Source organism: Xiphophorus couchianus, unplaced genomic scaffold (genome assembly GCF_001444195.1).
Source record: "Xiphophorus couchianus unplaced genomic scaffold, X_couchianus-1.0 Scaffold1000103, whole genome shotgun sequence".
NCBI classification, from domain to species: Eukaryota; Metazoa; Chordata; class Actinopteri; order Cyprinodontiformes; family Poeciliidae; genus Xiphophorus; species Xiphophorus couchianus.
The window spans coordinates 23135-47082 of NW_020963016.1; the positions used below are offsets into that span (position 1 = coordinate 23135).

General features: G+C 38.1%; 2 protein-coding genes across 3 annotated transcripts in view; one reads left to right on the top strand and one right to left on the bottom strand.

Moving 5' to 3' along the window:
• Nucleotides 1-918: 918 nt before the first annotated feature.
• On the top strand, nucleotides 919-15317 carry slc6a1l (solute carrier family 6 member 1, like). Its single transcript, XM_028012028.1, has 14 exons — nucleotides 919-1892; nucleotides 4339-4705; nucleotides 5224-5355; nucleotides 6713-6813; nucleotides 7064-7173; nucleotides 7267-7399; nucleotides 8809-9047; nucleotides 9166-9290; nucleotides 9423-9535; nucleotides 10084-10215; nucleotides 10480-10582; nucleotides 10782-10882; nucleotides 11845-12012; nucleotides 12227-15317. The coding sequence occupies exons 2-14, from the start codon at nucleotides 4465-4467 to the stop codon at nucleotides 12320-12322; spliced, it is 1794 nt and encodes a 597-aa protein (XP_027867829.1). The 5' UTR covers nucleotides 919-1892; nucleotides 4339-4464; the 3' UTR covers nucleotides 12323-15317.
• iqsec3a (IQ motif and Sec7 domain ArfGEF 3a) overlaps nucleotides 14698-23948 on the bottom strand; it is a 93389-nt gene continuing 84138 nt past the window's right edge. The window contains exons 12-14 of one of the 2 annotated variants that reach the window (XM_028012026.1): nucleotides 23069-23161; nucleotides 21788-21831; nucleotides 14698-19270 (exon numbers count right to left, since the gene is read on the bottom strand). In XM_028012026.1, the coding sequence (XP_027867827.1) occupies nucleotides 18722-19270; nucleotides 21788-21831; nucleotides 23069-23161 (686 nt within the window). In that variant the 3' untranslated portion in view covers nucleotides 14698-18721. The remainder of the gene's footprint in view (nucleotides 19271-21787; nucleotides 21832-23068; nucleotides 23162-23948) is intronic. The other variant, XM_028012027.1, reaches the window with a different exon arrangement.

Sequence of the window (23948 nt, forward strand, 5' to 3'; positions counted from 1 at the left end):
CAGCCAACTAGCATAAAATATGTACAACTTCCATAAACCTTGCTCAATCCTGCCCAGATTTTGTTATCTTCGTAGCTCAAACCTAATTCAAACTTCCATGAAATTCTGTCCAACATCCATCCTCTGTCGCCCCCCGTAATTGCTCCCTATTATTCTAGGCAGTTGGTGCTCTGGATGCATAATTAGGCTGCATTGATCGTGGGATGCTGTAAACAAGTTGATGAAGATCCGTTTTGACAACTCGAGTCCTGCTCAGTTATCATCACTTTGGTCCACATGGGCCATGAACCTTGCCAGAGATTATTTAAAAAATATCTTCTTTTTTTTTTTTGACAGCAATGTTTTCACATAAGTGTAATTATCGCCTTTAATTTGATTTTAATCTTTGACTTTTGAAATCTGACCAACAATCCTCTTTCTCCAGCATAACAATGGAATGTAATGATGTTTAATTAGCTTTTCCCTAATAGGATAATAATATAGAATATTTAAAACTGGTGATCATAAAGCCAAGAAGTTACCAGCCTGGAGAAATAACAGTCTCATATCTACATCAAGTAATTTTATTAAGGATACTGTTGAGCTGAAGGTAAAATAATTAAAAAGAGAGAAAAGCCATTCTAGCCTGTGGTCCATTATAGTTAATTAGACTTTAAGTACCGTTCTATTCAAAATCCCTTTGCCTTTTACGACATGAGTAAGCTCATGTACCCTAAAATGTTTCAGGAAGTACACATGATAGTGGATGAGGATTGTGGCCTATCTTTTAGAGGACATTAGTGAATTATTTCATAAATAATGACACTTTAATGCAAATTTGGCACTTTTAACGGACTTTTAATGCAACTTTTAGAGCAAATTTGCATTAAAAGTGTCATTATTCACTGAATGACACTTCATGACATAAACATTCATAAAGACTCTTTCATGTTCATGGCATGTTATGTCATGTTTATGACAGTATCATATCCACGCCCCTTCAAATAAAGTGTTACCGAAACATTCTACTTCCACTTCACATATCCACTGCTTTCTGTTGGTCTGTCACACACAATCCCAATAAAATACAACGAGATTTGTGGTTGTAGCATGACAAAATGTAAAACAGTTCAATGTGTACTTTTGCAAACCTTGTATGTAATAGTCGTTTATTTAGTCTGTGCTTTTATATTTGGATTTATGTGGAAAAATTGCTGGCAGAACACGACGCCAAATTGGTTTTGGCATCGTGTTTCGATAATGCCAAAGCAACAACTGATCTCGGGAATGTTTTATTATTTTTTTATACTCATAAAAGTTGTGCTCATTCTGTGTCCCTGGCCAGTTGAGTCACATTTACCAGTCTGATACTGGCATGACCTCATTTGAGCCCATACATATCCACTGCCTCTGCCAGCTCCCACCACTAGCTTCATTTTTCCAAACTCCACGCGGTCTTTCACTCATCAGATCCTTCTGTGCAAAGAGATCCCATGGTAACGCTGCTGGCAAGAGCTGACTGCAGCAAACGCTAATCCACAATGCCCAAACTCACATGGCTGCAAGAATCCCCCCACCAGAGTTGACCAATTGACGTATTGCATTTCCCAACCCTCCAACTCCCCCAGGGCCGCAGGGCTTCACCAGTCACACTGGAGCTGTAATCAAAGTGGATAGGTCGAATTTTATTACCAAGCGTTCAATACCAGCTGCAGGATCTGCCACCTTCAAATGATTGGACATACTAGAGAGTTTCAAAATCCAACACAGGGGTCCCAGATATGTTGGTAAATCATCGAGGCCTTTTGGACTGATGTGAATCTTTTCATGTTTGTCTTTGGATTTGTGATACTGGAGCAGCTGATGTGGAAACTGAAGTGGATGACTTAACGAAGGAGCTGGGGAGCTAACAGGTAGGATAGACCTCTGTACGCTGCCTTCTGCATGCTTAGCTTGTCAGTGTTCTCGGCCGAAGTAAGATAACATCATGTGCATAAATTGTTCTTGAATAAGAAATAAAATTGCCAATGAAGGCCTCACAAAACTCAAATTTGGCTTCAAATGTGAATTTCAGTTTGACGCCGTAAAGTTTGATTATCTTCTAAACTATACAACCTGTGTCAAACATTGTGGCTATACTTTCACAAGCTTCGTTCATTTGTTTGCTGGAATTATTTTCCATTGTTCCTAACAGTGAAACCAAGTCATGTTTATAGAAAACATTGCTCACACATACACCTTTTCATTTAGATGATGGTCTTGTGATGGCCACTCCAAAACATTGAGTTTTTTTTTTTTTTGTCCCTAAGCTACGTTGAAGCTAATTTGACAATATACTTTGGGTCATTTCCTGTTTGGAAGATCAATTTGCACCCAAACTTAACTTTCCGTCAGATGTCTTGAGATGTTGCTTTAATATTTCTAAATTTATGCTCTGTCCTCATAGTTCCATCTATTTTTATGAAGTGTTCTTACAGCAGCAAAACATCCAAACCAAGATGATGCTGACACACCTGTACTATGAGAATTGTGTTCTGAGGCTTGCAAGCTTCCCCTTTTAATTCCCCAAACTTAAGGTTTGGAATTGTGGCCATTTTTTACTTGTAACCCGTCATTTTATGTTGCTTTTGAAGAAATTGGTTTTTCCTGGCTAAGTTCCCTTTCTGTTCATGTCTGTGCAGGAATCTTTTTACTCTGGTAATTGTTACTCTTTTATCCACTTCAGACAACATCTTCTAAAATGATTTACTTTATTTTCTTCTGGGGCTGGTAGTTTTATTTCATAGATATCTTGACTAATATATTAAGATTTTTCCAGGATCTCACCTAAGGAAGCAGCGCCTTAAAATACACTCAGGTGCCTCCTTTTACCTCAAACCCAGAGATTTTAAATTATTGACATATAATCTTCTTGACTAGTTATTTTAGAGTATTAAAGCTTCTGAAAAAGGAGAAATAAAATCTCCAAAACAAATCTCTCTGTCATTATTCTGGACCCAGCCTGGAGTCTTTATGCATAAAGCATGCATATTGTCCCTATGCATGCATGTGTTCCAGTTCCTCCAGCTCCCTCCGACCTCTCTAAAGCATGAATATCGGGTTAATTAATCTCTTTCAGTTGCACTTAAGTATGAGTATGTGTTTGCATGGTTGTCTACCCAGTGTGTCTCGTGTTGCCCTGTGATAGAAAGCTGACCTCTCCAGGGACTACCTCCCCCCCGGCCCATTGATTGCCGGATTTTGTGATGAGTCATATTGAAACAGTTAATAGAGGTCCTAACTGAAGTAAAAAAATAATAAATGTTTTAATCTGATTTGATGTCGAACAATGAAAAGGTTGTTTTGAACAGAATGTTTTTAACTCTACGCTGCAGATAAGTCATAGTTCGGCGCAGAACGCCCTACTGCGGGTGTACAGCTGATCAAGTGATCCATAATTAACCTCAATTGCATAAAGCAATCTGAACAATTTTTAGGTCAGTCAATATTTGCAAACATGAGCAGGCCTCACAAGGGTCAGGCTGCTGCAGGCAACATGTGGGATTATATAACCGCAAACATAATTAGTGTGAATGCGTTGTTCTTCAGAAACAGAACCGTAGACTTGCTCTTGTTCACATTGTTTTACTTAACTGAAATGTGCAGGTGACTTTATTAAGTTATTAGTACAAGATTTCTTTAAACTTTAAACCCTAATTTCGACTATGTTTCTCTTGTTTTGGACCAATTCTTGATATTAGTTGTAGTAAACCAGTGAAAAACATGGGGATTGGTAATAAGACTAAGGATAAAGATATGCGGTAATGTGTGGTGAACAATTGCTTCGATTAAATCATCTATATTATCCTAAAACACTATTAATTGTTCCATTATTTATACTAATTTTGCCACTTGTGATATAGCTGTCCACAGAATACCCTTAGAAAATAAAACAATTACTGTTGGAAAGTTTAAATCTCCCATATATTTTTTAATTTAGATTTTAACAATTGGTGTAAAAGAAAGACTTGTCAAACAAGGCGTTTTAAATAATTAAACAGTCTCTAGATAGATGGACTTGTACCTGCATGTAGAAAACATAAAAAAATAAAAACTGAAATCCACATATCATTATTCTCCCACCTTACAAGTTTGCAGTACTTTATGTTGATTTATCACATAAAATTCCAATGAATTATGGAGTGGTTTGTTATAATTACCTTACAAAATGTGAATGCCCATTTTGCAAAACACCGTTTGTCCAAAAAAAAAAAAATGATTTGAAAGTTTAATGTCAGTCTTATTTTTACATTATTGTTGATATTTTTAAAGTTGTACAGAAAAGGTGTAAGTAACATCTTAATAAAACTTTACTTGCAGCACATCTCAAGTCAGTCCAGATCCAGGCCTAGTGTAACAAAATCCATCCAACATCAATACTCGGCTCTATCCCTGGCCGTGAGGACAACAAGCTCTCTGACCTATCTGGACTGGAGCGGTCCCACGATGGGGAAGACCGGGCAGGCTACAGTGGACTTAAACTCCCCGTCAGAGGTCAAACAAGCCGTCCCTTCTGAGGACCTGGTCTCCACAGCGCCCCCTGCAGATCAAAAGAAGGAAAAGGAAGTTCCTCCTGACAGGGGAAGCTGGAAGGGGAAATTTGACTTCCTGCTGTCATGTGTAGGATATGCCATTGGCTTAGGAAATGTGTGGCGATTTCCTTATTTGTGTGGCAAAAATGGTGGAGGTAAGAACAAACTGGAACAATGACACTAGCAGAACCACTTTTGTACAAAAAGGGATTATAGTAATAATATTCTTTGATGCAGAGGCTCAAGGTTTAAATATCTGAATTTATAATGCTGGAATATTTCATCCCAAACAATCATAGCAAAACACACAATTGCCCCTTTAGGCCAGAGCTACTACTTTCAACTGATATTTGATTCAAAAGATAATTTGATTGGAAGGCATTTCCTTCTTCCCTTACCATTAAAACCTTCCCAGCGGCAAGACGAAGACCAATCTGCTAAATTTGAATTATCCAGAAATTGAATTTAACCTATCCTCTTGTGTGGAAATAAAATAAGAAGAAATAGAGAGATCTACTGGCTTGGTTTAACGAACTTCAGAAAAACAGTGTTAACCTCAAGGATTACCATGGCAAGTTTTCATTTCTTCTTGGCTTAAAATGAAGGGAAATTGAGGTTAATTTAACCAGCACTCCGCATACTCTTATCTGTTTTGTTTTGTTTTCTTCTTCAGGAGCCTTCCTGATCCCGTACTTTATGACCCTGGTATTTGCTGGGATACCTCTGTTCTTCCTGGAAACGGCTCTGGGACAGTTCACCTCCGTTGGGGGGTTAGGGGTGTGGAAGCTCATTCCCATGATGAAAGGTAATTCTCGCATTTTACATAGATATATGAATAAGCTTCAAAAAAATAACAAAATCAAATAAGACACTGTGTCTAAAACTGCAATCACACCGATTCCTCTGTTGTCATGTGTGTTGGAGAATGTCAAATAATCTGCTTTATGTTGGCAATCATTCGCAGCGCTGTAGAAATGTTTTTTTACAGATTTATTTAGTTTTTTACTATTTTATTGAGAGTTTTATGATCATGAAGCTAATTTACTATAAGAGGAAAATAACTGAAAAAATGACACAAAGAGCAAGTTATATTAATTTAATATGTTATGATCCTTGGGTTTTTTTTAACTTTGGGTTTCAGTTTTGATCATTCTTTGTTGACTATTTAGATTTTGTCATTTTAGTTTATTCCTTTGTGTTGGTTCACTTATTCATTTATTTTCTCCTTTGCAGTCTTAGAGTACTTCTATTCTTTTCCCCTTTATTTATAATTTCTGTGTCTCGGCTTTGTCTATCTTCCTAGTTACCCCAGCCTGCCAGTTTGCTCCCCTTCACAGCTGCTGTCCATCCCTTGATTCTCCTCCGCCTGAACTCTTCCTCAGGTGTTTCTATTTTCCTCCCATTAGCCCAATGGTTTCCTTGTCGCTGTCCTCTCCTTCATCTGTGCATTTATAGATCTGGTTTCATTGTCTGTTGCTGGCTCCTTCTATGAAATGTACTGTTGTATTTGTTGTTCCAGTTTATGTTTAATATAAAAGCTTTTTGCTCTCATTAAATACTTCGTCTGCGTTCTGGTCCAACATCAAATCAAGGCAAAACAACTTCTTATTAGAAAGCACATGAAGGTCTGGCTCATATTTCCCCCCAAAAACATTCTGATTACGCTCAGAAGTTTTGGGGGAAATTCTGCACACCGATGAGACAATACTTAATATTTCTGGAACATGCACATCCCTGTTTCAGAATGAAGACATTCTACTCACAGTCAAAAATTGTGGCAGTGTGAGGCTGTTCTTCTTCAGGACCTGGATGACTTGACCAGCAAATCAAACTCTGAAAATGGTTTTGGGATTGACCTAGTCAAAGTATGGACTATGAATTTGTGAGATATTGTGATAAGACATTAAACAAGCTGTTTAGTTTTGTTTGATCTAAAATATTTAGGCAGGTAAAAAAGAAGAAAAAAACGAGAAACCTTTTTTTTCATACTGTATTTTTGTACTGTGTTTTTTTCATAGAGTAGCTTTGACTTATTGTGTCTTACGTACATTTTTCACGGGTTACGGTTGTGTTTCAGGGTTGAGGAAAAATCAACTTGAATTGATTTTCAATTCATCTTTCTCGATGCTGAAGTTCTCTTCATGTTCTTCTTCTTCTCCTAGGTGTTGGTTTGGCTGCTGTTGTCCTGTCGTTCTGGCTAAACATCTACTACATAATCATAATTGCCTGGGCTCTTTACTATTTATTTAACTCCTTCAGCTCGGTAGGTTTGTTCATCACCAATCTCAGCAGACAGAAGTTATTTCTAAGTTTTAACTATTAGGAATAGTGTGTATGTTAATAAAGACTGGAAGGAATCAAGAACACATCATTTTTTAACATGCTTAATAAAGCAGAACGCTGTTTTAGGAGTCACTGATTTTTCTTTGTCTTTGGAAAAATGTCCTCTTTGTTCAACGCAACATCCCACTATGTTAAGTCCCACTGGAGTCTGACTGGACTTTTTTGTTCAGGAGCTGCCTTGGCAGAGCTGTGATAACCCCTGGAACACCGAAAGCTGCTTCTCCAATTACAGCCTGACAGACACCACCAACCTGACCAGCGCCGTCACAGAGTTCTGGGAGTACGTTCGCAGATTTAGACCCGTCCAGTGTGCCACCCGACAGACAGAAACAGCTAAAATGACTATACCCAGCCTGTAACTGTGTATCTGCAGACGTAACATGCACCAGATGACCGACGGTCTGGAGACGCCAGGAGAGCTGCGCTGGCCTTTAGTGGGCACCCTGGCGCTGGCCTGGGTTCTGGTCTACTTCTCCATCTGGAAAGGGGTGGAGTGGACAGGAAAGGTGAGATTGCCTCATGAAACCACGACAGCTTACTTTGTTCACCTTTAAGAACATGTACCACATTTGTTCTCCAATGAAACAAAATGTACAAAAAGTATTATAGGTGAATAAAAATAAATGAAGCAAATTATTGATCTATTACATGTGATGCAGGGTTGTGAAAATACCTTTTTCCCTAAAAACATGTTTAAATTGAGCTTTTTCATCACACATAGTGATTCAGTATAGACAAAGATATCTTGAGTCAATAAATAATGCATTTTTTGAATTAACATGTAATTTAATAAGTGAAAAAGCTAGCCAAATCCATAATAATAATAATAATAATAAAAATATCTGCCCCCAAGTTAAATTATGAATTCCTTGTAATTAACATTTTTTGGTTGAATTTTATTAAGCAACCCAGGTCTGATTACAGCCTAACATATATGTACATAAACCTCCAAAAATAATAAGTGCTTATTTTTATAAGTTACCTTGTCATGTATTGAAAACGTTTTGGTAGGCCCAATAAAAAAATCAGAAACACTATATTATATACATTTCATGGCACTAAGTGTTGTATTTGTGATATTTTGATGAATAAATAAAATTTTTTTACTACAGAAATGTTATCCCAGCCAACATGCCTACATGGGCCCCATATGGGATAAATGAGTGCAAACAAAACAATATGGGTCCCAAAATGTGTTGTCTCTGGTTTCCATGGTGGCCCTACATGGGTTTGCCCAGATAGACATTTGTATTTGATGTAGGAACAAAAGTTTACCTTCAAAGTTATTTTATTAAGAGATAAACACTATCAAGATAAGATTTTCATGATTTATTTATTCATCTATTCTGACTGTTTTTATATAACAGTATTGAACCTGAACGATTACATTACTGTTGAATTTCCTTGAGTTGACAAGACTCATAACCCCCAACAAGTCCTTTGACTTTACACTGGAACAGAAATAATTGCTTGTGGGAGTCTTTAGCTCATATAGCTTAATGATTTGGATATAAAAAGAAAAAAAAGGGAGAAAAAACATCCCAGCCTACTGCCTGGAAATTAAAATTACTGCAAGTTGAAGCAAAGTATGTGAGGAGAAACACATTTACACATTCACTGCCAGGGATAATTGGATTTTAATATGAGGAGCCTGAGAGAAGTGAGAAAAATGGATTCCCTCCAGGTCCTGGTGTTGATGGACATTACCAATTAGACGTAATGATTATGCAACAGAACTGCAAATCACGTTTCACAAGTCCTGCGGCCAAGAAAAACTGGAAATATTTTAGAAAATGTGTCCTTCTGAGTTATTCCATTAATCACATATTCAAGAAACAGATCTTGCGGTTGATTACATGTAGAGCCCTCAAAGTAAGAAGAACTTTTCCACGTCTACAAACTATTTCTCTCGCAGGTGGTTTATTTTTCCGCCACCTACCCCTACTTCATGCTGTTCATCCTGTTCTTCCGCGGCGTCACGCTTCCTGGAGCCATCGACGGCATCCTGTTTTACATCACTCCCGACTTCAATAAGCTAATTCGATCTGAGGTGTGGCTGGACGCAGCGACTCAGATCTTCTTCTCCTACGGATTGGGCCTGGGCTCGCTCATCGCGCTCGGAAGCTACAACACTTACAACAACGATGTCTACAAGTAGGGACAGGAGATCTAAGTTTTAAACATCTTTAATAACCGATATCTTGTTTTTCTCTCTATTTTTTTTCCCGTTTCATGGTTTCTTTCTTCCCCCCCCCCCATCCTATCTCCTCAGGGACTCTATCATAGTATGCTGCATTAACTCGTGTACAAGCATGTTTGCTGGGTTTGTTATCTTCTCTATTGTAGGATTCATGTCCTACATCACAAAGAAACCAGTGCAGGAACTGGCAGCGTCGGGTACGAAATTGCTCAAGTTTTATTAATGCAAATTTATGGCCGGTTTTATTAATGCAAATTTATGGCCGGATGTAAAAATTGTTTTGGCGGGGGAAAAAAAAGAATAAAAGTGTGATCTGAATTACATCACAGGTCCAGGTTTGGCATTTCTTGCCTATCCTCAGGCTGTCACCCAGCTTCCCATGTCTTCCCTCTGGGCCATCCTCTTCTTCTCCATGCTCATGATGCTCGGCTTGGACAGCCAGGTAGAAAAATACAAGTTTTTTTTTCTTCCAATGTTTTTGGGGGTCAATTTACAGTTTTTGCATTTACTTATGTGTGACCCAACGTGGTGAAAAACTGATGGCATTTAAAAAAAAAGAAGAATCACGTCTAAACTAAACGTCATGGTAATGATTTAATTTGAATTCATTATAAATTGCAAAAATAATGATGATATAAAAGCGCCATGTCAGAGGGGAATTTATAGTTATCCAGGAGCCAAAGCAGTAACATAAAGCATCTTTGGCTTCATTTGTAAAATGTTAATAGTTCTTTGCAAAGCGACTAGTGAGTAGATGTTTCAACACTACATAAAACAAAGGTTTAAAAAGCATTAACATAAATTCATCAGCCGCTTTATAAATTTAAAAAAAAAAGGTTTCTCTACAAGGAGACGCAACGTGAAAACTATCAACACTTCAGTTGATGAAAAACGTAAAATGTGACGATTAAGTCTTGAAAGGCGCAGGCAAAGTTCCCTGTGTGTGTAGCATGCCTTCTGAGTCATTTCTATTCACACTTTGTTGGCTAGTTTTGCACAGTTGAAGGATTCATCACAGCCCTCATGGATGAGTATCCCTTGGTGCTGAGGAAGAGGAAGAAGCTCTTCATCCTCATCGTTTGTTTCATCTCCTTCGTCATTGGCTTCTCCAATATCACTCAGGTGCTTGTCTGGGTATTCGAACTATTTCACTAAGCAATATTTTAAAAGCACAGCATTTACACAACATTCATTTGTTCAAAAACATTGGCAACGATGCATAGAACGTTTTAAACAAATTAATATTCCATTGCTGATGTAGTTTCTGCACAATCTCGTTTAAACTGTTCTAGTCTGGTCTGGTTACTTTTTGCATTATTGTGAAAAAAAATAAGATTTGATCATTTTCAGTCTTTTCCTTATGTCTGTTTTGCTTTAATGTCTCAGGGCGGTCTGTATGTCTTCAAGATGTTTGATTACTACTCTGCCAGTGGGATGTGTCTTCTCTTCCTTGTCTTCTTTGAAACCATTTCCATATCCTGGTTTTATGGTGAGGATACATTCTGTTCACATTTTTGCTGTTGACGATGAAAGCGTTTCGAAATCTGCTGGAAAATCTACAGCTAACATTATTTGAACGGATCGAAGTAACTGTTTATCGCAGACATCACTGGACTTCATCCCTTCTCTTTGGCCACTCTGTTCTCATTGCTCCTGTTTTCTTTTGCACACTGCATGTCATGTGACAGGAGCTGAACGATTTTACAAAAACATTGAGGACATGATCGGTTATCGGCCGTGTGTCTGGTGGAAGCTTTGCTGGCTCTTCTTCACGCCTCTGATCTGCCTGGTACGGGAACCATTATTGATCGTAACCTTTTTTGCTCAATAAACACGTCACTGCTTTAGTTAAACGTTTTTTTTTTTAAAAGATAAATTCCCTAATTATATTGCAAAATGAGGAATTACATAATTACCGAAAATGTTGCGTTTCTCATTGGTAATTGGCATGTCATCTCAAAACAAACCAGACTTTGCATCCACCTCCATCTTTGCTTTTTTGATCAAACAACTAGAGTATTAGTTGATTTGAGGACACAACTAATTCTACTGATCAAAAGAAGTGTAGCTTTTTGAACAAATAAGAGATTATCATTGGATATTTCCTGTGGGATCCCTCAGAGGTCAGTGTTGGGTTCTAAACATGTATGTAATGTGCACAGTATCAAATAAAATATCTGTTTTATTAGCAGATGACAAATATTTTGTGCCAGTGGCAGGACTGGAAAAAGTGTTCAATGTGTGAAACATTCACTTTTAAATTACACTGTAGATGAAAGATCTATGAGAAGTGTTTTGCCCGCATGGGAAATATGACAAACTTGTTGAAGATGAGAAGGAGCTTTTGTTTAATGTGGCTGACCAAACATGACATTTTTTTACCAAATCAAATCAAGTAGACTGAACACAAAATGTTGAACTACATGTATGAAACCAAGAGTAAAGAGATAACTAGAAATTAAGTTATTATGTTATTAAATCTTATGGTTGAGTTTTGTTAGGTTTGTTTTGCATTTGCTTATTTCTGGTTGGCTATGGGTTTTGCATTAATTTATTTTGGTTTCTCATTTCAGGTAATTCTCTTTTCAGATGTTATTTCTTTAGTATAATTTAATAAATTCAATTTTCATTTAATCAGAAAATCCTTGTGTGGTCTCCTTTAAACATATAATTTTCACCCACGACAATTTAACAGTGTGATATGACTATAATGATCAAAGTAACATCTACTAATAGTTTTGTCTTTTCTAGGGGGTCTTCACCTTCAGTGCCTTTGAAATGACGCCCCTGACGTTGGGGAAGTATGTCTATCCGCTGTGGGGTCAAGTGATTGGATGGTTTATGGCTTTGTCTTCAATGATCCTCATCCCAGGTTACGTGATCTACATGTTCTGCACTACCAAAGGCAGCATCAAACAGGTACATCTTCCTGCATAAATGTTTCCAATTCATTTTTTAGAAGATAAATTTTCTTCGCATGACTTCTAGCACAAAGTTTATGCTTTCGCTGAATGGACACATGCAATTCAAGCTTTGTTATTTATCCATTTACATTAATCTCATTTGATATAACTTTAAGGAACTCTTCGTGGTCTTACCAGTGGGCGATTAAACTCTCTTTTACACCCGACAGCGTTGGCGGAAGATGACAACTACCCAGGAGGATGAGAAGTCATCGGGGCTGGAAGAATTCACACACACAGGAAGCATGGATGAAGCTCCTGTGTAGCCAGGACTGCTCAGGCTAAACCGTTCTGACTGCCAGGACTTAATGTGATCTCTGCTGAAACGTAAAAAAACAAAAAAACAAAACAGGGCAACAGAAATCTCTAGAGGAAAATAACTTCACTTGCTCGACTCCAACCCCCATTGTGCTGGAAACCTTTCTCGACATGTAGTGGACATTTGCATTTAGAAGTAAAGACTCTGAAGACAAACTGAAAATTTATTTATGAATGAAACTGTGTACATAACCTGCATGTACCCTGTTATTGGCTACAATAATGTATTATACTGGGGTTTTATGGGATAAAAAAAACAAAACACAAAGTAGCACATCATTACAAAGTAGAATAAAAATCATTAAAGGTTTAACTTTTTTTATGAATCAAAAATAGGAAAGTGTGACATACATTTGCATTAAGCCCCTTTCACTGTGATACCTCTAAATAAATTTTTGTGAAACCAACTGCCTTAATAAGTCAGGTAATTAAAGTATTCCTGTGAGTGATTTGATGTCAGCATTTGTACCGGCCTCAGAGGTTTGCTAAACAATGCTAATGAACAAACGATACCATAAAGACAAAGGAACACTCCAGCCAGGGATAAAGTTGTGAAGGAAAGTTAATCATAATTTTAGCAAAAAGTGGTTCGGTGAAGTATTGGTCCAGGGGGACTAGATACAAAAGCACAGCAAGCGGTTTTGATTTTTATAAATATATTTTTTTGGTAAAAAGTGTATTTAAAAAAAATAAATAAATCAAGGGATATGGACAGTTCTACAAGGCACTGAATTGACTTTTGCTATAATGTGTTCATTATATAATCCTTACAAGTTCCACAGAAATACTGGAGTATTTCTAATTTAATTTAAATGTAATTTAATTTTTTTAAAAATATGTTTAGGTTTGAATTTATGTATATGAAGAAATGTTGTTTCCAATGTATTTCCAATATTAGAAAACTAAACACATTTGTATTTATAAGAAGACGGTATGTGGTGTTAAAACATGCATCTCCAAAGTACAATTTTTTAAAACACAAGTAACATTTTCTAGCCTTTTGACATTCTCAGAAGTCTAATGAGCAGATTTATCTCAAGGACCTTGAAACCTTTAAAGGCTGCATTACAACCACCTACAGGTAGCAGAAACCTTTTTATTAAAAGGCTAATAAAACAGAAACAGTAGGTCCGGGGCAAACCCATTTGAATATCCTTGTTTTATGTGCCAGTTTTGGTGGTGGTGTCTGGTGCATGAACAGGTTGCAGTTAAAGCCAGTACAGAAACAAACAAAAAGCATAACGAGGAGGATCTGACTAGAACTTAAGAAAACAACACACAGACAAGAGGAAAATGAAATCGCTAGGAGGAGGGATCACTGGGATTGGAACCAGGTGAGGCCAGTTGTCTAAGTGGAAGCAGCGGAAAACAAACTGGATCAATTACAGAAAACGTTAAACACGCAAATAACATGAGAAACTATATAAACCAAACACAAAACTTATCAATACAATAAGAAAACACAAACCAACCTTTCTAGTATGAATGGATAAAAGCTCAATTTAAGCAAAAATTGGGTAAACACCAAAAGGAACCACTGAACTTTTTATATATATAAAATGTACAGATTTGGAGATGCATACTTTGAAACAATGAGATTTTTGTATATATGGATAGACTGTACTTCAGCTTTTCATGTCACTAAAAACTAATAAAAAAACACCACATAAATGCTTTCTTCAGCATTGTTTTACCACTGAGAAAAAAAAAGCTACATCCTGATGGTTGTAGTCAATTCAGAATATGTTGTTGAATGTTTATCCTCAGAATTCATAAAGGTTCTATAAAGTGTAAACTTAGTTGAACAGAAGCCACAGTTCAACAAAACGTCACTCTTTAGATGTTCGTTTTGAGCCGCCAGCTTTCAGTACAAAAGCTGATGTCATCGTCTTTCATAGTGACTAATACTGTTATTTAAAGATCAGTCTGACTGTTATCCACTCCTTAAACACATATGCTATCTGGGGATAATGTTGATAATTCATACCCGTAATGTTGTTGCCTGCTTAACACCAGTTAGTGTTAAGTGAAAGCTGCCCAATCTGCTTTGCTTTTCCAACTTGGTCTTTATAAACAGCCACTCGAGGTGCACTACTGTGATTCTGTACCTTAAAAAAAGACCCGGCTTTGGGAGACCATGAGTCATAGACAGATGAACCAAAAGCCAGAGCCTTTGCATCACCATCTTCACAGGATAGCTCAGTGTCTGAAATCAGTCATGTTGACCATTACAAATCTATTTAAAGACAAGATTTAGCGTCTGCATAACTTGCCATTGTACTCATTGCTATTAAATCCAATAATTGAGCCAAAACCATGTTGGTGAATTCACTTAAATAATCTTTAATTTCAAGTTGATATACTGTAAATACAGGTAGAGGAATGATTCAACTGAGGGAAAGATGGTTTCACCTGTGTAGCCTCAAACATGTCCTCCATTTCTACACTTTTCTACATGGTATTGAGCAAACACAGTGATCGATAGGCCATCGAGATCCATTCGTCATTAGCTGATGAAGGTGTGCACTGGTATGACAAAGCCCTTTTGAAAGTTTCTTCCTTACACGTTCCATTTGCTACACTTTCAAAATGCTACATTGAAATTTGCACTCGAATCCAACCACTTAGTGTGTCTCGTGTTCATGTTTATTGCCCCGCCGTCAAACCTGTGCTCCGAAATTCCTGAAACACACAATATTCAAACTGAGGAACAAGAACGGGTGGGTTAAAAACAAAAGGGGAACATGGAACAGGCGGCTGCTCTGTCACGAGGCACTGAAACTTACTGTTTGTTTTGAGTCTTTTGAGGGTGTTATCTATTAAAAACCAAAAACATCACTTTTCTTAAACATGTCACTCATGCCTGTTAAGTTCAAGCCTTTTTGGAATCAGGGTTCAATCAATACATTGTCAAACCAATGCCATGCAGTACAAAAAAAAAAACTATCAAAAAAGCAAGAAAATCCATCCTATTATATCTAAAAGTTGTCTCAAACAAACAAATGAGTACAATCATCATAAACCAGTGTATAATCCAAAACATTAGAACTCAATGTAATCTGCTAAAATTCATTACATAACTGTTGAAAGTGTGTTCCATGCCAGTAAAAATATTAAACTAATCATTGGAGCTGTTCATTCATTTTGAAAGTGCTAATTCCTCTCATTGCATTATGAAACAACAATAAAAGCGATCAGTGGGATGGAAACAACGGGGCGGATGAATTTGTTTAGAATGAACACTCATCAACTCTGCCTACTGGAACATAAGCTTACTTTTTTTTCTAATTTTGTTTTTTTTCCCCTCCGCTGTCTTTTCACAAGGTGAAAGTCAGGGGTGGGGGGTGACAGAAAGATGATGAGATCACACACCCACACAGGGTGTGTGATTATAAATCAACAAATCAGACAGATGGAGGTCAGATGGGAGCATTGTTAACTGAACATCCATTCCACGGTACCTGGTGGGGGCTTATATTTTAAGAGACGGACGCGCTTGGGCTCGGGCAGCTGCTGACCTACTTCAGCAAGAAGGACGCATGATGGCAATGGCAATTTGAAAGAGGCTGAAGGTAGCTTGCATGTCCTCCCCAACTCCACTCACATGTGGTATTTACAATCTAAGCTGAGGTGAAACAGAAAGAGATCAGATAGTGCATTCTTTTTGTCCCATTCTTAATATAAGCAGTAAAGACAACAGCACAAAGAGGAGGGTTAATGCCATCATTTGCAATAGAAGCTACATGTAGTTCTTGCCTCCCCCCTCCCTTTTTCCTGGAAAATGTCAAGTCTGAAAGGTCATGACGGGAGAGAAAACAGTCACGAGAATCCGAGATGGAACCTTGGGGATGTGGGAATGTACAGCGCAGAGTTTCGCAGATGAGCAAGCGGTAATCCACCAAAGGGAACATGGATGGTGGTAGCACAAAGACAAATAAATGTAAACACAGATTTTAACATTTGTATCTGAAGCATCTTTGCGTGATTTCATTTAGGATTTCCTGACAAGGGTACATTTGACAAAACTGCAGGGGATCACACAGTGTGTTGTACATATAGTATGTTACACGTGAAGAGATTTACATAATACCCCTTTAAAGTATGAACCTACTCCAGCAGATTCCTTCACACTCTGACAAATGGCCTTCAAGAAGATGAACCACCTTGGATTAATTGAATTTGGTTCACCAGTAGCCCATTCTCATGGTTGTCTTTCATTCCTATTAATCTTAAATGTTGAATGATTTATGACCATGGTTCTCAAACTGTGCTACAAGTACCACCGGTGCCTTTAGTGATATTCAAGGAAATTTGCAAAGTGATGTGATGTAGGCCATTAAAAATCCAACAGTAACCAACATAAGCAAGTTGAGTAGAGTTTTTTCCAGAAATGTCTCAAAATTGAGGTGCGGTGGAAAGAATTTTGTTAATTCCAAGTACACACTAAAAGAGTACCTATTACTGGTAGCTACTTACTAGTGTTCAAGTTTACTGTGTTCCAGTTCCATGTTCAAAAACCAGACAGATTGTTAACCAATATTGTGAGAGACCAAGCTACTGGTCACTTGCAGTGTTAGTAAATGTTAATAACAGGGCTGTCGATGATGTAATCCGCACTTACAAAGAAATCTAATCAAATTAGCGCATTAGACAAGTGTAATAAAGTGGAATGACAAAGGAGATAAGAGTTGAAGGCATGCTGGAAATGGACAGAAAAGCATAGAAACCCAAGAAAAAGTTTAAATCTGTCAGCATTTAGAAAGCAATGCTGCCTCTTATCAGTTAAGGTTCATATAAACTGATATCATAACTGATGGCCTATGAAAAGGTTTTGCCATTACCAAGGTATTGCACAGGAATTATCACATAAGACCTTTTCAACTTTCTCGTTTCCAAATGGTATTGGTTACATTCATATTTCAGAACTTCTGAATTCAAAAACAAGTACCATTGTGTTCATAATCCGAATCAGTGGCAGTTTTTCCATATGGTTTGTCATTCTACTTCGTCACAAATTACAAATTTGTACATTTGTGCTGATTTATTGACAATTGGATTACTTAGGTTGTTTTTCAAGATAATTCTATAATTTGTTTGATTGTCCCCAAATAGTACAGAATAAAAGATTTAACGAAAACAAAATCATAAAAAATAATCAAAATGTCTACTACTACTACTTTGAGGTTCAGTTGGTCAGAAATGAACATCTTTTCCAGCAGAAATTTGAACTTCACCTGACCTTTTCAGCTCGAGTCTGAGAAATTAAAATAAATATGGGGGCGCAATTAAATTCTGCAACTTAACCTGCAGTGTAAATTAACAGTTTTCCAAATTACATAATCAAACTCAAAAACTCCCAAGTCCTGAAGTATTGTTGTTTTTATGTGTGTCAATGTGGAAAGCTTTATTATGGTGGTACTTGTTATAAAACGTTTGAGAACCACTGGTCTATGTTAAACAACCACTGAGTGTTCTTAGGTGATACAGACACAATACAACAGAAGGGTGTATAAAAAAAACACAGCTTTTCACAGAAAAACATTTTGCTTTTTAATCTAGCGGAGCTGAGAGGAAGAGGAGAAGGCCCTCCATCACATAAATAAGTCAGCAAAAGCGCAAATGGCTAGAAGAGGACCAAAAGCACTACTATCTTAAAGTATTTTTTCTGCTTTTTTTGTATTTATCTCTTTAAGCCCTAGCATTCAGTCAAGTGCAAAGAAGTCATTGTTTAGTGGAGGCATATGTATTTTTGGCACATGTTTTCCATTAAGCGTCAGTTATACACACGTGTGTACATACAGCACAGTAAGTAGGCGTGGGGTCTGGGACAAAAGGAAGAAAACACAAAAAGAAGCAGGAGGTCCTCGGAGTGTTGAGCATCCATTCCTGGAAATTATCACAAAAAAGTTTCAGGGATTCATTTGTGGTAAGAAGTGAAGAAAGAATCCATCCCCAAACTAAATACAGTATCTATAGTTTCTATTTTCCCCTTGCGAGAGTTAAAACTGACATAAAAGTTATAGAAATTTTTTAAAACTACATAATATTTCAAAATACATGAGCAATTGAATAAAACTTTATATATGTATATATATACACACATATATATATATATGTGTATATATATATATATACGTATATACATATATATATATATGTGGACTTTATTTATCCTAGTCTGATTTAAAACCTTTATTATTTTAATATTTTCTTTAAATATATGCATATAATTGGAGTTTTATTTTCCCATTATAGCTCTTTCATCTGTATGTATACAGTACCTGTACATTATGTACAGATGGATCTTAAATCGGTCTAAGGTTTTGTGAAATTATGTGTCAATTTATTTACAACATACTCCGAGAGCCGCTAGGGGTCCGGTGTAGACTGAGGCGGGGGACCGGGGGTATGTACTGGTGTGGATGGTTGTAAGGTGGAGGCGGGGGAGGCAGTGGGGGCTGGTGCCCGTCATTGCCGTATGAGCCGTCTGGCGAGCGGATGGGGCTGGACATTGCAGACTGGCTCAGCTGGTGGTACTGGTAGTGGTGGTGGTGGTGGTGGTGGGTAGGCGTCTGGCTGAGGAAGGCCTCCACGCATCCGTGGCCGCTGCTGTCAAGCATGATGACTTTGACGATCTGCTGGCACTGGATGAGCGCTTCGGGTCGCAGGTCGGCCACGCTCACGGCGGGTTGGTGCTGCAGCTGAATGGGGATGTGGTGGGCGGGGGTGCTCGCCGCGGAATGCAGCCGCGGGTGCTGAGGTGGAGGCACCGGCCCCTGTGTTAACCCCTGCTGGAAAAGCAGCTCCCCACGTCTGTTAAGAAGGGTCGCGCTCTCGGGGCTCTGAGCCGCACTGCTGCTGAGCTGGTACGTCTGAAGCCTGTTGTGAATTGACACCTAGTTTAGAAAACAGCCAAGAGAACAGCATCAAATGTTATAAAACTGGTTCCTCCTCTACCATCCGTCAAGCGTTGTTGTGTTTTTCCTTTTTTTTTGTGGGGGTGGCAGCACATTCACACACACACAATCACACAGGGCATGCGTAGGAACTTAGGTGTTGGGGATTAGTGAAGGTGTAAAAGCACTGTGACTCTCCTCACTCCACCCCCACAGGTGTTGGGAACAGGAGATCGGATGCTGGGAAGACCAGTGTGTGACTGGGGGGAAGGAGAGCAGTGAAGGAAAGAACGGTACTACGGGAGGGGCCCCGTGGTTCCAAAGGAGGACACTGGGGGGCCTCCTGTGTCTCCCTTCCAAACCACTGTGTGGCACTATGGTGACGGTGGACACGAGGTGCAGGGGGAGGGGGACACTTCAGGGTCGAGGCAACCAGAACATAGACGGAAGTCATACGAAGAAGAAGAAGGAGAAGTGGAAGAAGAGGACAGGAGGTGAGCAGGCCCACAAGCACAGATGTCTACAGGAAACATTAATTTATAGTGTTACATTTCTCTCTAAAATCTAATCAAGTCCACTGAAATGAAAAGCTTGCCACGAGATGCTAGCCATGACTGTATAAGGGAGTTTTAAATTTTTTTATTTTTGGAACAAACTGTCCTAGTTTCTAAGATAAATGTGCCTCGACAGCCAGTCGCTCCCCACCAGCCCCTGACATTTACTGTTGGGTGTATGGCAGATTAGTAAGAAGGTAGCTCAGACCAAGAAGGCTGACCTGAGGTGAAATATAGGACAACAAATCGCACTGGAGTCAACTCAGTACATATCTAAAATTCCTCTACTGCTATTATTGAACAGCATAGAGGCATTGCACTTTTAGATTTAAATTGATTATAGTTCCTAGGTTAATAAAACACGTATCGAGATGGAAACAAATATGTCTAGCTGAGCATGTCATGTTCCAAAACAATGAACTTTAGTTCATTTTTGGAGGATTTACTAAGCTGAACAACGCAATTTAGGGCATAGCTCTAAAGCACAAGGAAAAGAATACATGGTTTTCAATGTTTTTTCAGAAATATGTCACATTTGTAGTCACTTCCTTCAATCTGATACCCCTAAATGGAACACCGTACAATTGGCTTTTCAACTGGAAACCGATCAAGGCATAAACATGAAGCTATAGTCAGTGTGCCCCTCTAGATGTGGGGGAGACGTGAATATGTGGAGGAAAGAGCTGTCATTGGTTGAGTTTATAACTGAGTTTTTTGGTCTACGTCCATACAATTTTGAGGTGAAAAACGAACACTTCACAGAAAGAGCTGAATACAAGAAAAACCTAAAAGAAAACCTATTAAAACCTGCAGAAGAAGGTTCCCTTCAGATGGTCAGTAACCCGAAACATACAGCTGCAGCTGTAAAGCAAAGGATTAGATTAAAGCATATCCATGTGTCATAATGACCCAGTAAAATCCAGTCCTAAAGACAACTGAAAATCTGGAGTAAGACCTGATGACAGAAAAATAGGAGAAATTGATTTTCAAAGATGCTTTTCATTCAGCCATTTTTCAAAGAAAAATGGGCAAAAATGTCTCCATGTGTCAAAAGTTGTTTCAGAAAAATTAAACATTTTGTAAATTTAAAAAAATAATAATTAACTCTGAGGAGCTGAATACAAATGGAAACCATGGACTTTTATTTAAAAAATGGAAAACCTTGTATGTTTTTCCTTGCTCTTAATATGCGCAACTTTGTGTTTGACCAACATAAAATCTCAATGAGAGACTTTAGAATAGAATATAATAGAAGCCAACAGTAGCAATGCGGCCAAATGTGAAAAATGAAATCACACTTTTGTAAGGAGCAGGAACTAAAAAGATCGACGGCCTGAAAAATCATCAAAGGGCTGCGCGGGGGGAAAAAAAACAGCAGAATGTCAAGATGGCCCTTGTATCGGGCTTTCGTACTCCCACCTTCCACTCCACAGCCACGTAAAGGACTGAAAAAGGTCACCTGGTCCCTTGAGGACATGCACTTATGGTACAGTAGTTGGTTTGCTCTTTCCCTTGCACAAAATGTTTCACCTGAGATGTTCCTGGCAAAAGGGTAGGTGGGGGGCTGACTCTAGGTCAAGTAATAGTTAAATTTATCCGTCTGTATATTCTCATGTTAATTAGGGTTTCGTGGTAAATGCCCTACACTTCAGAGTACGTAAATCTAATTAAAACTTTTGGACAAAGAGAACGCATATTTGCTATGACTTTTATAACCCTTCCACATCACCATCTCAGATGAAGTTTTTTTATCAAGTAATGTTGAGTGACCTCACATGCCCGCTGCAATTTACCCAGTGACACTCACTCACTCACTCACTCACTCCTCAGTCGCACCTGCTTGACGCCTCTAGTCCTGAATACGTGATCGGTCCTGGTGCTTCCTCCTACCTCATCCTGCCCTAATGCTGAATCCACTGACTTACCTGCCGTTGGAAACTTTGACCCATCTCAGCGCACTTACCTCAACTGCATTGTGTCCGCTTCTTTCATCTATCTCTGTGTTTCCTAGAAAAGGAGGGGAAACGGGCGAGTAAACAGCATGTAAACATGGCAAGATTCATGCTTTGTTTCCAGCAAAAGTTAAAGTTAAATATTTAGACAGAACTAAAGGGAACATTTTATGAATATTAAAGTGGAGAAATTTCCTCAGTGGGGGAGTAATATGGGTCGGTGTTAACGGGTCCAATTGGGATGTAGTTACAAATCAACCTCCCTCTACCTGCTCTGTGCCTACAGCACAATTTGCAACCTGATTGCAAATTGTGCTGTAGGCACAATTATTCTAGAATAATCAAGAATAATTGGTTATTCTTCATATAACCAATTCTTCATGGTTATATGAAGAATAAAAAAAATAACAAGTAGTAAGTTTCTCCAGCTCATTTATTGTCTTTGCAGCATTATTATTTTATTTTTTTTTACAAAATAGCTCTGTCTTGATCCTGACGTGTTTGATATATATATTCATTATTATTGCTAAAGTGCAACCAAACCAGGTTTTTTTCCTTGTATTTAGCTTCTTCATTTATTCATGCATTTTATTCTTCATGCTTTTAGACTTTGCTCTTTGATTAGTTCCCACTCTTTTCCCCTTGGTTTGTAGTTTCTCAGTTCTTCTCCAGCATTTACCATTGATCTTCCCTCATCCTGCCAGTTTGCCTCCTTCCACAACTGTTTTCCATCTCCTGATTCTTTTTTGGCTGCACTAATCCCTCAGCTGTTTTCCATTTGCCTCTGATTAGTCCTTCTGGACTGCTTTGTCATTTCCACCCCTGCCTCGGTATTTAAGCTCTTCATTTTCTCATGATTGTTCACTGGATCGTTCCAAAGTTGCTAGTTTCCATTCCAGTTTGAAATGTGTAGGAAATGTTAGCGCGATCAGATGTTTTCTTTATATTTTTGTATCACAACAGAATTTCACACAGCTTTTAGGATTAAACAGTGATAGAAAATATTCTCTTCTTAAACATGCAAGAGGACAATTTTTGAGGAGCTCTCTATAAAAGCTGATACTAATCTGCAATCTAAAGATAACTCCATGATTCCATACGTATACAGCACAAACGTTAAGGACGTTGTTAGCATCCAGAAATATAATAAAGTCAACAAAAATGACAAATTCTGAAGTTCATAATAGATATTTCATCATTTCTGATGATAGTCACCTACGTGAAAATTTACCTTGTGTTTCTTGATGATGACTTGTATTTTTTTAAAGCAGTTCACTCTCTCTAACACACACCTGACAGCGAGCCCTGTTTGCTGCGCAGCTCTAGCTGTGTCCCATTGCTCTTAACTGAATGTGTCTTGGCTCCTTGCTGCTTTTCTAGCTCCCCTGCAAAGAAGAAAAACAGTCATCCTTGTGAGATAAATTTCGAAAAATGATGAAGCTGACTGGTGGTGTCAAAGAAGGAAAACATTAACCAGCTTACTCCTGTCTTTCAAAAGGCTGTTTGAAGTTGAGTTTATACTCAACTACCCTTACTCTCTTATTGCCTTTCCTTCCCTTCATAATTATTTTGATTATATTTAGTAACCAAGATTATGTACTCTAACTTCAACAAAGTTGAGACGTTGGCTTTTAAGGTAGGGAATAAAATCCACTGAAGCTGTTCTGCAAAGGCTTCATAGTGGACATGAGAATGTTGTATACATTTATACACATTCTCATCTTGAAATTGCACATAAAGCATCAATCAATGCATAATCATGTTTTGGACTGGCCCAGTCAAAGTTAATGTGCGTATGTAGTTATGAGTAATGGAATGTTTGCCTGTGCAGGTTTCTTTTTTTGTAAGAAGTATTAATTGCTTTTGTTTTGTTTTTCCCCCTAGTTTCTAGGGATAAATAACCCTTTTCTTAACTTCTAGCTGTCTTCACATCTTGTTCATCTTTATTCCCTCGGCTGCAGGCCATCCCTCACTGTGAAAGGTAAGGCGTTGCTTCAAATCCCAGCAGGGATACTTTCTTTGATGCTCTCTGACAGGACAGATTCTTGATGTGAAGGCTTTTCATACGTGTCAAAGTACAGACAAGGTAAACTGTGCTATTGTCTGGAGACTTTGAGAAGCATCTAACCCTGTCCAGCTTAGTTAACAGCCAAAGAATTTTGTATAAATTGA